We start from the raw sequence: 14699 nt of genomic DNA, 5'->3' as shown, positions 1-14699 counted from the left end.
TCTTAGTAAGACAGCTGTACATTCCCTTATGAAGGCTCTGCGATTGTATGAATAATCTGTGAGTCTACAAACTAGGCACAGAAGGATTTGACTAACAAGAGAAAAGCTTAGCTCCTCTGTTAATCCAGACTTTAAAAAAGCACAATAAAACCAGTAATATCTGAAGACGAGAGCTGTGGCATGATTGAAGACCATATTTGGTTCGGGGTAGTGTTGGTTGGATATAGGATGAGGACTCTCTTAATATGTGTTTGATTTGAGTTGGAAACTGTCAACTTTGCCAAACAGTTATATTTTGTCTCTAAGATGTTGAGCTGGAATAGATAAACTCCAGAGCCACCATGTGTTCGTATTAACATAATGTTAGTACAACCATAACTCAGAAATTGAAGAGTTGGCACCTGGGTGAACTTTCCTGCAACAGTACTGATAATTTTTGTCCCATTATTAAAGTAATAAAAGTATAAAATGTGACTTATTACTATCCACTTCCAAGCCACACAGTTTGTTTGGCTAAAAGGGATGTTAATTTACAGTGCTTACTATAAAAACCCATGAAGGTTTCTTTCATTTGTTAAGGCATAAAGTCAAATTAGGGTCTGATTTAAATGCACTTGCCGACCCTGCAAGCAGAAGACAGGCCATTGTTTGAAAGGAAAGGCAAACATCTTTCCCAAGGGTGATGTAAATTAAATAAGACCACAGACTCCCTTTTATTCATTTCCCTTTCAGTGACAGACATAATTGAATTCAGGCGGTTCAGCATTTACTTTCTTTACAACCCTGCATCGGCAAACATGGACAGAGCAGCTGTCAATGAACACATTTATGACAAACATTGAAAACGAAGGCTGCCACATGGCAAGGATGTGTTTGGATCTCACCTGCTCAGTATGACCTGTCATAAAACCCTTTCTGTTTTAAACCTCCTGACTGAGCCACTCCATTTAAGTCTCCGTGAGGTCCTGGGTAATTTCATGTCACTAGAGGTCATAGGACTGCTTAACATAGCTCAACGAGATGTCCTCCACTTGATAACTAGTTATATTCTTCATTATTGTGGAAAACTTGTTGACAAAACTGGAACATTTATCACATGCCTTACACCTTGAGTATTTTGTATTAATGTTCACATACATTTATGTTTTTATTTCTGACAACAGCAAACAACTGTAAGCATGAGATTTATAAATCCAGGAGATGTGTCTGTACACCAGTGAGTTAACATCACAGCTCCACCAACTACAGATGCCTCATCTAATGCTCTAACTGCGTTGAAGTTGTTTAAAAATCAATGCTGAGAACATTTCTGCAGTCATGGGAGACACTTTATGTTCCACAGGATGTGTGTTGCATGTCAGTGTCAGTCTGACAGGCACCTTGACAGTTTGACTTTCACCTTTTTCATATTAACAGTGTCTGGGTGCTTGAAAGGCAATTTTAAACAATTTGCTGAAGAGACACAGATGCTGCCTGGTAAATTCATTTTAAAATCAACACTCACTCAAAGTGCAAAAGAGAGATTATTCTACAGTCCCAACAAGTCATTCCATTTTCTATTGCTTAAACTCTTACTACATTCACAACAAGGTCAATTCCCCATGGTATGAGGATGTTGGAGGCAGTTTTGAAATTGTTTTGCAAATGGGCAAAGTTGGGCAAAATAAAATATTGGTCAGATTGGTCTTATATTTTTCAACCAGAATTCTATTTTCGTTGTAGACTCTTTGACATACAACCTTTCACATTTTGAGGTTTTCTGTATACCTGACATGAGGGACATGAAGAAGGTTGAAGTCTAAATTTCTTCCAGATACTAACTGCACTGGGCTGAAGAGTGTTAACGAGAGCAGGGATAAACAGCACAGCTGTCTACAGCCATGACACATACCTCAGCCCCCTCTCACACACTCAGAGCCCAAAACATTGTGGGAATGTCAAATCGTCAGTGTGGTCCCTGAGGAGGTTATGTGGAGGTTTGAGACTGGACTAGTTCAGTTGCGTTGAAGAAAGTCTTTTTTCTTCATAATTTGGCATGCATTCATGCAAGATGTTCAGTCAGTGTGACGGTAATGATGCGTGTTGGTAGGAATGATTCCACCCTACATGGCATGATCGTAGTGGCACCTTTTTTATTTTGTTTTATTAGTAGGCTATATTTACAGTAACATTATAATGTCACCTTGGCCTCCTACTGTAAGTTTCACAGCAGGAGAACAAGCAGGGTTCTATCTCACACGCGGAAAGCCCCCACAAATGTAGATAAATTCATTATGGATGATTATGGAAATAATGGATATACATATATACAAACAAGGGGCATACTTTTATACCAATGTTGAATTAAGGAAAAATGTTAACTTAATTATTTCAATAATCACATTGAGACTCTTTTCTTAGAGGGAGGCTGTAGGTAGGCTGTTGAAACGCAATCTATAAAACAGAGGTAAAATAGCCTAAACGATTACATTTAATGGTCGAATATATCAAGTATGCAGTATTCTCCTCGCAAACTCTTTGAAGAGCCCGACACACTGGCACTTTGACAGCTTCAGTGGCGAGGACGGGCACATCCCTGAACAAATCACAGGCGCGCCCTTTGCAGACGCTCAAACACTGCTCGTCTGCACGAGGCATCTGCAGGGCACACCATAATTTGCTCAGTGAGCATGTATTCGGGCATGGGGTGGTTACTTTAAGCAATATTTCTGTGGTAAGAAAGAGGACTTTCGTTCATTCGCCTGGAACCCTGCAGCCCAGTTTGTCGTCTTACCAACTGAAGAGCAGGCTATACTTGTCAAAGGATCTATTTCACATTGTTCGTTCAACAGCGTTAAAGCTGCAACATTTCTGCCAGTCTCCGTCCTTGGAACATGTTTCTCTTGCAGTACACAGGTATGTGTCACAACCTTACACCTAACACATAATTTTAACTAAACGCATTGTATCGTCAGCCTCTTTATGCAGGCTAAATCGACCGTGGTGTTGCGATCCTTTGATCGTATACTTCGATATGTCCCCTATGTGGACACATTCTCTACGACGATGACAGCCCATTAGAAAAAAAAATGTAACACTTAGGCAAATTATTAAAGGTATAATTGCAAGAATAATTTGAACACATTTTTATCTAGAAAAGGACGCGATAGTTAGTTCACAATGGTAGGCTACTAAACTGCACATTGAGAAACATGTTGATATACCATTGTGATTACCAGCACAATGGAATCGATCAACAAGATCATTATTAAATGAACATTTCAACCAACACCTTAACATGTAGGCTATTGATGTACCGTACTAAACGTGTCCTTAGTTTGAAGCTGCCTATGAACTGTTCTATCACTTCTGGAACTTTCTTTGAACACCTAATTAAAAACATTTTTATTTAATTTGTTGGTACAATACATTACATAAAATGTCTGTCGGTTTTTAAACTCACATGATATCGTATTACTCTTCCGGATAGTGGAGAAATGTGTCACATAGATGTAGGCTACATGTAGGTTATGCAACTGATTATGATAATAACTTGTAGCCTTAATTCAGCCTTTTTCAAAAGTTTAAAATGTAGTTCCAAAGTCAAAAGGTAGTTCCAAAGTCAATTGTAGCATCCCCAAGTTCGTGTAGTTATAATAATACCGTTAGGTATTTAACTTGACCTGTCACGTGATTCATTTTCGTAAGATATGGGATTTACGACTTGTTTTTGACCTTGTCGTCCTTGAATATTGTTTGCCTTGCGAAGGAGTTGCTCTCTAACATCTAGCAAATTCGTATCTGTCTGTACTAGAATTAACCGGTGATGCAAAAATAGCTCTTCTTAAACTGATATTTGTTTTCACTGTTAGTCTAATTAGGGGAACAGCACACTGAGCCCTCACATTAACCTGCTTACTCTGTTTTACTCATGAACTTAGCTCCCTACTTTTTAGCCTCTGATATTTATGGTCCAGGGTATTTTACTTCAAATCTCTTATATGCTTTCTAATGGTGGATAAGTGCTTGTAATTGCATAGTTCCCATGACCCACAATCAGAGATGCGTGGCTAGGCCTCATTCAAGTTTATGCACTGAAAACAGTGCATAGACGGAGCCGTTTTGTTGCATAAATAACTATTCAGAACATCATGTTGAAGGGGAAGTGGGATAAGACACTGGGGAAGTATTTTTTATGCATAGTTTATGCAATGACACCTGAAATAACATTACCCTAACAAGAGGTGAAAGGGATAATTGTGGGGTATTAAACACATAGCAAACATAATGACATGTCTAATCAAACTTGTGTAGCTTTTTGTTTTTTGTACATGCATAGGTGCTGTTAGTATATGATAATTATATTGCTGTTTTGTCTTTGACATCCAACTATTTTGGTGACTCGAAAAATGATTTAACATTTAACAAACAAGCCATTGGCATAGACGTCTTTGCATCACTCTGAGTGAATCAGGGTTGAGTGCTCACCCAGGAGCACCATGAAAGAGGGAAGGTCCATCATGCACTCTGAAAGAGGGAAGGTCCACCATGCACTCTGAAAGCCATTCAGCCACTCCGGCATGTACATTCCTGGGGTGATCAATGGGAAAGTCATAGTTAAATTGACAGTTAATGGAGGGAGAAGGAGAGAGACTGCATATTATGATCTTGAGAATAAGAAGCAGAGAGAGAGAGGAGAGAGAGAGAGTGAGAGAAAGAGAGAGAGAGAGAGAGAGAGAGAGAGAGAGAGAGAGAAGGAGAGAAAGAGATGGAGATCTTGGTGTTTAAAGTTCACGATGTCCCCAAGATAATGGTGCTGCATGATAATTATTGAGGAAATACTGAGTATTGTAGAATGTAGGGAGATATTTGAACACTTGAGAACATAGTCCTTTCTAATTAAGAAACCTGGAGAACAGTTTTGCTAACAATTCAACAGTAAGTGGGTCTCTTGTAGGCTGTGGGTAAAAGGGTCTGGGGAAAACAGAGGCTGCATAATGAAATGTGAAATGTGCGTTAAAAAGGAAGAAAAGTCTGTGGATACCTCTGACAGCAGACTGTTGGTGAACACATTCATCAGTGTATCCAATTCTGAGGAGGTGACATACAAAGTCAGTGTAACCTGGTTAAGGATCATTCAGGAAGGCCTTGGGGGCCACAGAGAAGATGTGCTCTTTCAGGGTTCTAGAAGTAACAACACAGGATAAGTTTCTATGGCTACAAGCCACTTTCATGCCATATTGCAGCCTAAGTGTGTGCCAGTTTGGCTGCCATGGGGCCGAGAGAGTAATAGGATTAAAGTTACTGCCCCTCAAGGAGTTCACCTTGAACTGCATTACTGTACTACCATAATGTGAGTGTCTTTTGATGTACTGTACGTCTCTGTCAGTGCAGTACACGAGGCCTCCAGTCTACACAGAAACCATTGTAGAACTTAATCCTTTCGTTCATCTATTTTTTCAGTGAAATGTGAGATTATGTTAATTAAGGGAGATTCTGACACAATTAGGCGAAGCTGGTTTAGCCGTAACACTCCAAGGGGCATTGCGTCAGTTCACAATATTACTGTTAAGTTACTTACATTCTATCACCCTTACCAACGTTAACAGGCCAGGCTATTTAAGACCAGGAACAATCATCATCTCATGCTCCTATGACTTTGCCGCTGTGTAAAGTATATTACAAATGCTCATAATTTGTATTGTTCCACCCCAGTTTCCACCCTTGTGTCTGACTTTGCTCAATCTGTCAAAGAGAACGATGAATATCAGAGCTCTCTGAAATTGAGACAAAGTCTTAAGTTGGATTTTTCAGGCAGAGAGCTGATGAGCAGAACCATACTGCCAAGATTATGTGTCTGTACAATTAATGAAATAATTCTAAATACTTCTGGAGTCTCCTGATTGAACAAGTACCAAAATAAGGAACCAGGTGATGAAAAGGCCAAGGGTTTCTTTACTAGATTGACACATAATGGCTATTTGATGTACAAAATAAATCTGTTATTTGGTTAAATGAGTTGCAATGATTATTCTCTCAGGGAGCTACAAGGTACAGATGTGCCTTGAATTCTTCAACAGCTTAGTTTCCCCAACTTATTTTCCATATTTTCAAGTTAGAAAAGCATAACATTGAAAGCCAATTTTACTCTCCCTCCCTTCACTTCTTCCCCAAAGCTTATCTAAATACTCATTTGAATTCACCCTCATTCACTAGAGAGCAAATGTGTTTGATGTTGTAACTGATGAAATAAGGGGGTGTCAGTCCTGATTTTCTGTAAATTCGTTTTTTTGTTTTCCCTCATTGTGGATGGACCTGCATTTTTCCAGCTCTCTGTATCTAATTTAGACTGGTGGCATCCAGTGGTGGGTAACTGATAATTGATACTGCTCCAAATCCTGCCCTGTCCCTGATAATGAGAGGTGCGCTGCTTTGTGTCCTTCTGATGTTTTTGCAGCATTGTGTTTCTTATCAGAGGAGGCCATTTTAACAACGCAATGAAAGAAGTTCCATATTTATCCTCGCCGCCTGTCTGGGCTCCAAGTGGGAATGAGATGTAAATATAGAAACAGTGCAAGTAAATAGAGGCATTGCATCCTGTCTCAGAAGGTGCTTTCAAATCATTTTTTTCTTAATAAACATTTTGGCTTGAGAAGCCTGTAACTGGGAAGAAAATGCACATGGATCCGTTAATAACACAACCCTTTTGACTTTCATGCTGCTCTGGACAACAAACACAAGCTTCTCTGAGCATTTGACAGGCCTTCAAAAACCCATCTTTACAAATCAGCAGCTGATCACAGAACATTCCCAGAACCCTTAATTATAAAAAAACAGTATGACTGTTTAAATGATTCATTTTTACCAGACACATTGTCAAGTTATTTCCTACTCTGAGAAGTGCCAGAGCGTATAGCATTGTGATGAAATTGGCTCAGCCAAACCGTTTCACATCTGTTGAGCCAATGTTTTATTTAGCTCTAATAACAATCTCACCAGTCCCCCTTAATCTCCACAGCTTGTGCTATAGTTGTTGTTTCACATCTTTTCTTCACATTGTGCCTTGTAGAACCCATCTGCGCTGGCCTGATAGGCGAGCTGGATGGTCCAGTCTATTCCATCTGGCTGGTTCAGGAGATGACTGGGTTTTCTCCGACTTGTATTGGTGCTGTTGAAGAATGTGTAGGACTGTGTGACAGAGCCCTGAGAGCAGCAGCAGCAGCCAACCATCCAGTCTAAAGCAGAGGGGGAAGCATGGCAGTGTGGAGGCGTCTCGGGATCATCTGTGGGCCTGGTAGGACCCAAGCTGATTGACTGGAGTTGTTTGTCAGAGCAGCTTTGAAGATCCGGAAGCCTTCCAGGAAGCCTTGCGATTGGAGCTCAGGTCAGCAAATGCAGGAGCTGCAGGAAGGTTGGTGGAGGAGACAGCCTCTTTCCCAGCTCTGATTGTAATAACGGTGAATAGGACAGGATTGAGGGCGTAGAGCTGAAGTGTAAAACCCTACTGACAATCTGTATGAGAAGTGGAGAGGATGAAGGAAGCTGGATTAGACTCCTCACCAGGGAGCTGTGACTGTTGCGTGTGATGGAACCTCTCTGCACCTCCATTCTCAGTCAGAGCCAGGCCTTCTGTCCTCCATATCAGTCACACTGTTTTCCTCAGTCTGGTCATTTGACCCCCTGGGTGAAGTTTTGCCAGGCACAGTCAGAAGAAGGATCAGACCCTGGTCACTCTAGAGTATGAGTTTACACCAAGGGCGTAGCCAGAAATTGATTTATCTTTAAATGAGGGGGCCACAAAAAGTCTGTGTGTGTGTATGGGTGTGGGGGCAAACATGTAAACCAGGACCTCTTGTGGCTACGCTACTGGTTGACTCTAGCAACCGACCCTAGTTTGTCCTTCATTGTCTTCACCCCTGTGCTGTGGATGGACATAGGGAGAATAACTGACCAAGAGTGAAGTAGTAAACAGTTTTCTTTGTTGCTCAGGCATTTCCCCCCTTCCCAACACTGCCAGGATAAACAATTGGATGTAGCACAGCACAGGCCATGATGGATTACCAGAGGGGTGCAGGACACTACATCTCTGAGTGTGCCTGTGTCCACCGCTGCCTCTAAGGATGCACAAAAATACATCTGCTGGCATTGCACTGATAATGGATTTTTGTCATTGGGTGATTAAATTCATATTTTACCTAGATATCTTAAATAATATCACGTAATAATCCCATCACGTACATTTTTAACAGCCATATGACCAATGACCCAACAGTATATCACTGTGAAGATAGTTTTGCAGTGAATTTTAAGTCACTGTGTAGTTATTGGTGCTGTCAGTGGTTATAAAGTTAACCCTTTGCCCGCCTTTCTGTTTTACTGTTCACCATGTTGTCACGTTGAATGGTTCCCCATGATGAGAATGAGAGTTGTGGTTAATTGGTTAGGCCTGGGGATCTTGGGCATCCACTGAGATTGCCTGTCTGCAAAGCAGCCATCACTCTTAGTACAGTAATAGAGATGGAGAGCCCATAAGGGCCATGATGTCCGTTTTAAAAAAGGAGAAAAAAAAACCCTCAAGGATTTTTTTAAATCAAAATTGAATTCCAGTGGATAAGATGGACACCATATTCTGAAATACTTTATTAATGGAAATGCAAGGGCATGCTAAGTTGAACAGCTCTCTGCCATTGAATTAAGGATGGGTCTCTGCCTCTGAAAGTGCATTTCCCCTTTCAGAAATCTTGTTAGAATTGATGGGCTGTTTTTGCCTCGAAACATTTGAGATTTTGTAGAATTTTTACACTGTACTTTGTACTTTTTACAACTCTAGTAACCCAGTAATTTTCCGTTGGCTTCAAATGGGTTTCATGGAAAACCTTATTTGTGGTTTTCAAGATGTTTCCCCATAAAAACATTCAAGCGCACTCCCCCAGTGTGAAGGCTCTTTCATGAACCCTTAAAGATGAAAATACAACTTGTCCTTTGGAGCTGGTATAGTGTGAAGGGCCCAGTTTAGACTAAAAGCATAAGGACTGAAAGGAAGGCCTGTTCCTGCTTGTTTACGGGTTGAGCTTGGCTAGAATTATACCCCCTTCCCACCAAGTCTAGAATGGTTGTACTAAGCACTCTAATACAAGAGCTTCTGTGTGGTCTTCTATGCCAGTCCAAAGGCTTTAGTCCCAGAAAGAAAGTGAACATTTAATAAATAATGGAGTTTGTTGGAACAATATGATAATAATGAAATAATGATCTGAGCATGGCTTCACTGCATGCATCATCAGTGGTACTAATGCTTAAGAAAAAGGTACATCGATCATAATTCTGTCTGTGCTTTCTATTGTGGACATGTTTTCGTTAGACAATAGGACTTTTTAATTGGTGCAACAGCCTTTTGAAAAAAACATGAACATCCAAACTTGAGTGGCCAAAATCATGAATCATGAAAAGTCATGAAATCCTATGGCTCCTGTCAAAGTTCAGCCCTCCAAGCTCCCTGTGTGGGATCTGAGATCTGGTCTGGGCTCATCTTTGCTTGGCCTGGCTTTCTCAATCCTCAATCCTTACCCTCCTTTCTCAACCCGCACCCTCCATTCACTTAACCCCCCTTCAGAGTTTGGCTGTCTGCCGTCTGTCACGGTCATTATCCATTTGGCTCGGTCTGTCAGCGGATGAATACCCGATGCGGTCCAGCTAAACTAGATTCCACACTTGATTGAAGATCAACTGAGGGGCTGTGCTTTTCAGATGCCTCCTTCCATGAATCATTCCAGGTTGGAAGGAGGGTAGACACACTGTGGTTGAAGCCTCAGCGTGCTTCTAAAGTGCTGTCCTTTCCTCACCGGCGCTTGAGGTGTTCTCTTTGTGGAGGTCAAATCCTGTGGGACATGTGCTGACAACGGCTGACTTAACATCATGGCTCTGAACACTGCCATTACAGCGGAAGCGTAATTGGATTCACAAATCAGCTCCAGGTTTATGGTGGCGCTCAACTTTATGGGCCATATCTCAGGGCCCGCTGGGGAGGTTGTCATAGGTATTTTGAGGCAACAGGGGGCCAATGGGTTGGGGGGTGGTGGAGAGGTGTGTGTGTGTTCACACCTCAACAGGAGTAGTTCAGCTGAGGAGACACTGCTGGTGAAAGGTCTGCACTTCAGTTTAGTCATATTGTAAGGATGTGGCATGATATTAAGGTCAGGTGCAATGCTTACCAGGGTTCTTTTGACAGATTTCTTTGTGGATGTTTGTTGATGTCTGAAAGTTAATGTGAATCTTTCTGTGAGGCTTCAGTGAGAGAATAAAACGCCTGCTGTTATTGTCCTCTCAGCCCTCCTGACGATTAGAAGAAGAGTCAGTGTGCAGGCCAGAACATTTCTGCCCTCACTGTTGTTGTTTTTTCTTCTATGGAACATTCTTTTACTCAGCCAGGAGAAATATGAATCCCCCAGGGTCATTCAAAGGTCACTGGACAAGCGGGTGTGTGGTAAGAGTAAGATGTCAAAGAACATTGCTGTGCCTTTCAGTTTTTCAGACCTCCCTCTAACCTCCCGTTCCCTTCTCCGCATTGCTGACACGGTTCCAAACAGTAGTCAACGACGCAAGGAAATTAGGATTAATTGTTTTCTGCAGGTACAGAGGGCACTATCAGCTGCCAGCTTATTCTGGGCACCAGTGAGCTCCCATATGCTGGTTGAAATATGTTCTGTTTCTCCTGCAGTGCTAGCTTTAGCGTATTAGCGAGCTCGCTGGCCCAGAGCCTCCGAGAGACAGAACTGGGCCAGGCTCCAAGGGCACTATGTTGGTGTTCAGCTCAGCCCAGCAGAACCGACTATCAATATGTTCCCTATTCATTCGGCCTAAGGACACATTTCATAGACATCTGTAAAGAGACGGTAGTCTGCTATCTGAAGCTTACTGATATTGTTGTATTCAGGACGTCTCTCTAAAATGCTGTCGTTGATTTAGATGTCTGTGGGGTGATTATTGAAGCTCAGCCAGGGCTTTGAAATGTATGTGTGTGGCCTGTGTCACATGCAGGTTTCATTAAGGTTGTGTGGGAAAATAAGTAACAAGGTTTTCAGATTAATGAAGTGGGTACTCATATTCTAGATGCCAAGAGAAACAACAATGATCATCTGAAATATAGTTACCGTCCCTGAAATAGCCACGACTTTTTAATGAACTTGAGATGAGTTCATATTTAGAGACCAGATACTTAAATCTTGATTGAAAAAGTTTGTGTCACCAAAGTTAAGGTAGAAGTTTATTAGATAGGGGTTTAGGCCGCATACACTGTACACATAATTCAATATTATCCTTTCTGTGTCCTTGGACTGAAGATAAACTTGTGACTTTTCAAAGATGTATGGATCCAGTCCTATAAAACAAAGTGATTTTATTTAGCTATGAGCGTGTGTAACCCCTTTGTACTGTGGCCTACTGTCTATGCTGGGACAGAGATTTGTCCAACAGCTGAGTGATAAATCTCCTCTCTGAAGGCCACTGGAGCCTGTGACTGTTACTGGGCTGATGGATCAGTCCAGAAGGGATGATGGAGGAGTGCCCCGGCTGATGGAGGGAAGATCTAGGATGATGGAGGGATGACAGAGGGAACATCGCTAGACTGATGGACACTTGTTTCAAACTGTGACGCTACCCACCGGTTTAGGGGATTGGCGGCGTCACCGTGGGGGTGTGACCCCATATGCTGATAGGAACATGCTCAGAGCTGAGGGAAACTAAACAATCTCCACTCACCTACCCTCCAGTGGGATTTACACTGTGTACCGTGCAAAACAACTGTGCCCTGTAATAACAGGGTCATACTATTTCAATAGAAATGCGTTATAGCTGTACATGGGTTCAGCTCATGTATAACAACTGTATGATGCAAAGATCACGAGACAAAACTATTGAATGTGTTGGATTTTCCTTGACGGGAATGATCAAATGTAGCAGAATTTCAATAGGTTTTTCACAAATTCTTGAGTTCAGTATGATGCCGTTCCCTGCATGGATTGGAGATTTCATTAAAGAAACCCTTTAAAATGTTTTGTTTTTCTTTCTCTTACCTCGGAAGAGACATTAGAGTTGTCATAACACATACACACACTCATCTCACCTTGCTATATTAATTTAAACACGTTGCATCAGTATTCATACAGATTTTTACAACTTAATTAGCTGCCATTTCCATACCATACCCCATGCATTCTGTCCCATAATCAAGTGTCATCTGCCAGCTTAAAGATGACCTTGCGTGTTTGTTTTTTCTTCGTGGATCTGTGTGTACACATTCCACTGAGGGTATGACAGGTCCACATCAATCACCTCCGCTGTGACATTTGCTTTAGTCTGCTTTCAGGGATTAAAGTTTAATAGTCGGTTAGCGTTGGACCCCTAAAGATTTGCCTCTCCTCCTCTGCTGCCCTCAGCGGGGGGGGTGGGGTGGGGGGGGGGGGGGGTGGAGGGGGTGGTGGAGGGGGTGGTGGAGGAGGAGTGTGGAGGAGGGGGGGGCTACAGCTGGTGCTGCACTCCGTGTCTGTGCTCACAGTCAGACGCCCCCCAGCCTTCCTCCCTCCTACGAAGACACACTCTTCCCCCTCCCCATCCCACTCTTCCTCCACCATGTCCTCCCTCTGCCCAGATCTCTGGCCTTGTGATGGCTCACAGCCTCCTGCCTGTCTGACTGGTAGTGTGATGGAGACAGAGGGACAGATGGTGGAGAGAGCGAGAGAAAGGGAGAGAGAAAGATCCAGACAGACAGAGATACAATTAAAGCTCAGACATGGCAGCGCTGTCCTGTTCATGATCCATAAGACTGTGGTTCTCCTCTATTTAGTGTCTGCTGCTGTGGTACTTTAACAGTGGAGACCCAGTCTGGCTGTGTGTTCTTTTCTCTCTCCTCCCCCTGTTGTTTGTGTTTCTCTGCTCTAATCTTCCTGTAAAACCAGATCATTAAAGTCAGAGTGGCAGGGGAACCCTTGGTTGCTGTGTTAATAGAGCGGATTCAGCTTGTTTACCCAAATTTCCTCCTCATGCTGTTCTCTCTATTAGGATCTGGGCCAGGTCATCGTGCTGTCATGGCGATCCAAGATTTGGGGTTGTGCCATTAGTCCAGAACTCCTCTCAGTGAAATATGAGGCTCTGGTCCAGTCCGGAGATGAACAGCTTAAAGTGTTTGAGCGATAATGATGAGCTGTACTCATGCAGCTGCCTAATTATGCAGCTTTGTTGTCGTCATTTGCTCATCATTTGCTCGTCATTTGTTTGTTAGATGCAAGAATTTGGAGGGTTGCTGTGTTGCTCAAAACTGGGACATTCAAATTGTTTGAACTTCCAAAATAAATGAATTACTGTTAATCATCGATATTGTTTGTCCTTTACTGTTTTTTACACATACATTACTGTACAAATGAAGTGAAATTCCTCTGCAGTATACCTATAAATTCCTCTGCAGAATAACAAAGCAACTAATTCCTCTGCCCATCCCTTCAACTGTTCTTTTCTGTCTCCAGTACTCTCCTTTGAAGGAGTGTGGAGGGCAGACAACGTGGTTGAATGTGCATTTGCATTGATGTGAGTGGGCAGACATGTAGCCTGCAGGTAAACAGGCCAGTGTGGAGTTGTGAGGGCTTCTCAGGGCAGCACTTGTTCCAATGGGAGCTGGCTGTTCAAATACCCCCTGGAGCAAACCTGACAAAGGCTTTTATAGAGGGGAGCTGTCACTGTCAGGATCTCAGCCAGGCCCTCATTAGCCCACAACAGAACAGAGACAGGGAGGTATGGAGGTACCACCCCTCTAACAGGTTTGGAGGAGAGAGAGGGCTTGTTCTACTGCCAGTCATAGAGTAAGACAGGGGGATGCAGAGGAGCAATTGAATGGTTGAGTGAGATAATTCATTCATTAGAATGTGGTATATCCACTGCATTTGGGTAGACCATGTGTCAGTGCATGAGTAACACAATGCTTGTCTAATCTGTAGCTTGAAGGAGCAGGAGGAGATGCTTGAAGGTTAAAAGTTGTGTTTATATTTGAACAATTCTAGCTTATCTAACTTGGCCCTGGATAAATTCCCCATAGTTGGTCATCTGTCTCTCTGACTTTCACTCATGTGGCGCTGTAGAGGTTGAACAAGCAGAGGAAGTAATGTGATTGGATGGTAAATTAGCCCTGACACAGTGATTGGCTGCAGAGACTTCTGGGTCTAGCAAAGGTGCTACAGGAGGTTAGTCCCTGTTTTACCAGGACAGGTGGTTTTACATTACAATACATTTTCATTTAGCAGACACTTTTCTCCAAAGCGATGTACAAATAGCACAGCAGAAGATCAAGAATCAGAAGTGTATAGATTCGGACACTATTTTGGTGGTCCGAGTCAAGGAACGGTCTTCAGCTCTACAACTGGCATCGACGTAAGAGTCAGAGAGTTCCCCACCTCCATGTTGGCAGCTTAGCCAGAGCACCAGCTCTGCGGCAGCTCTCTCTCTTTAATTGCCCCAGACGTTTGCCTCTTGCATTTTTCAATCACATTGGTGGACTGCTTCTCTTCAGGGAACATGTTTCTCTGGTGCTTCTAGTGTTGGCTTGATGTGACTCATCAAGATGTTAGCAAGCTGGGAGAAAAAAAGAGAATGCACAGACCTGACAGGCCTCCGTGCCATCTCCTTATTTAGCAGTGTTTTTGTCACTATTAATTAATTTAGCTTTTGCCTCAGCACCA

General features: G+C 42.5%; 1 protein-coding gene across 1 annotated transcript in view; it reads left to right on the top strand.

Moving 5' to 3' along the window:
* The first annotated feature begins 2634 nt into the window (after positions 1 to 2634).
* Positions 2635 to 14699, top strand: part of LOC124473691 (ecto-NOX disulfide-thiol exchanger 2-like) — an 82978-nt gene continuing 70913 nt past the window's right edge. Inside the window, 1 exon segment of the mRNA XM_047029357.1 lies at positions 2635 to 2895. Within this exon segment, the coding sequence (XP_046885313.1) occupies positions 2874 to 2895 (22 nt within the window). The 5' untranslated portion in view covers positions 2635 to 2873.

This window comes from Hypomesus transpacificus, chromosome 1, assembly GCF_021917145.1.
Source record: "Hypomesus transpacificus isolate Combined female chromosome 1, fHypTra1, whole genome shotgun sequence".
In the NCBI taxonomy this organism is placed as follows: Eukaryota; Metazoa; Chordata; class Actinopteri; order Osmeriformes; family Osmeridae; genus Hypomesus; species Hypomesus transpacificus.
Note: the sequence above shows the minus strand (reverse complement) of the source record. Positions and strands in the feature narration are given on the sequence as shown.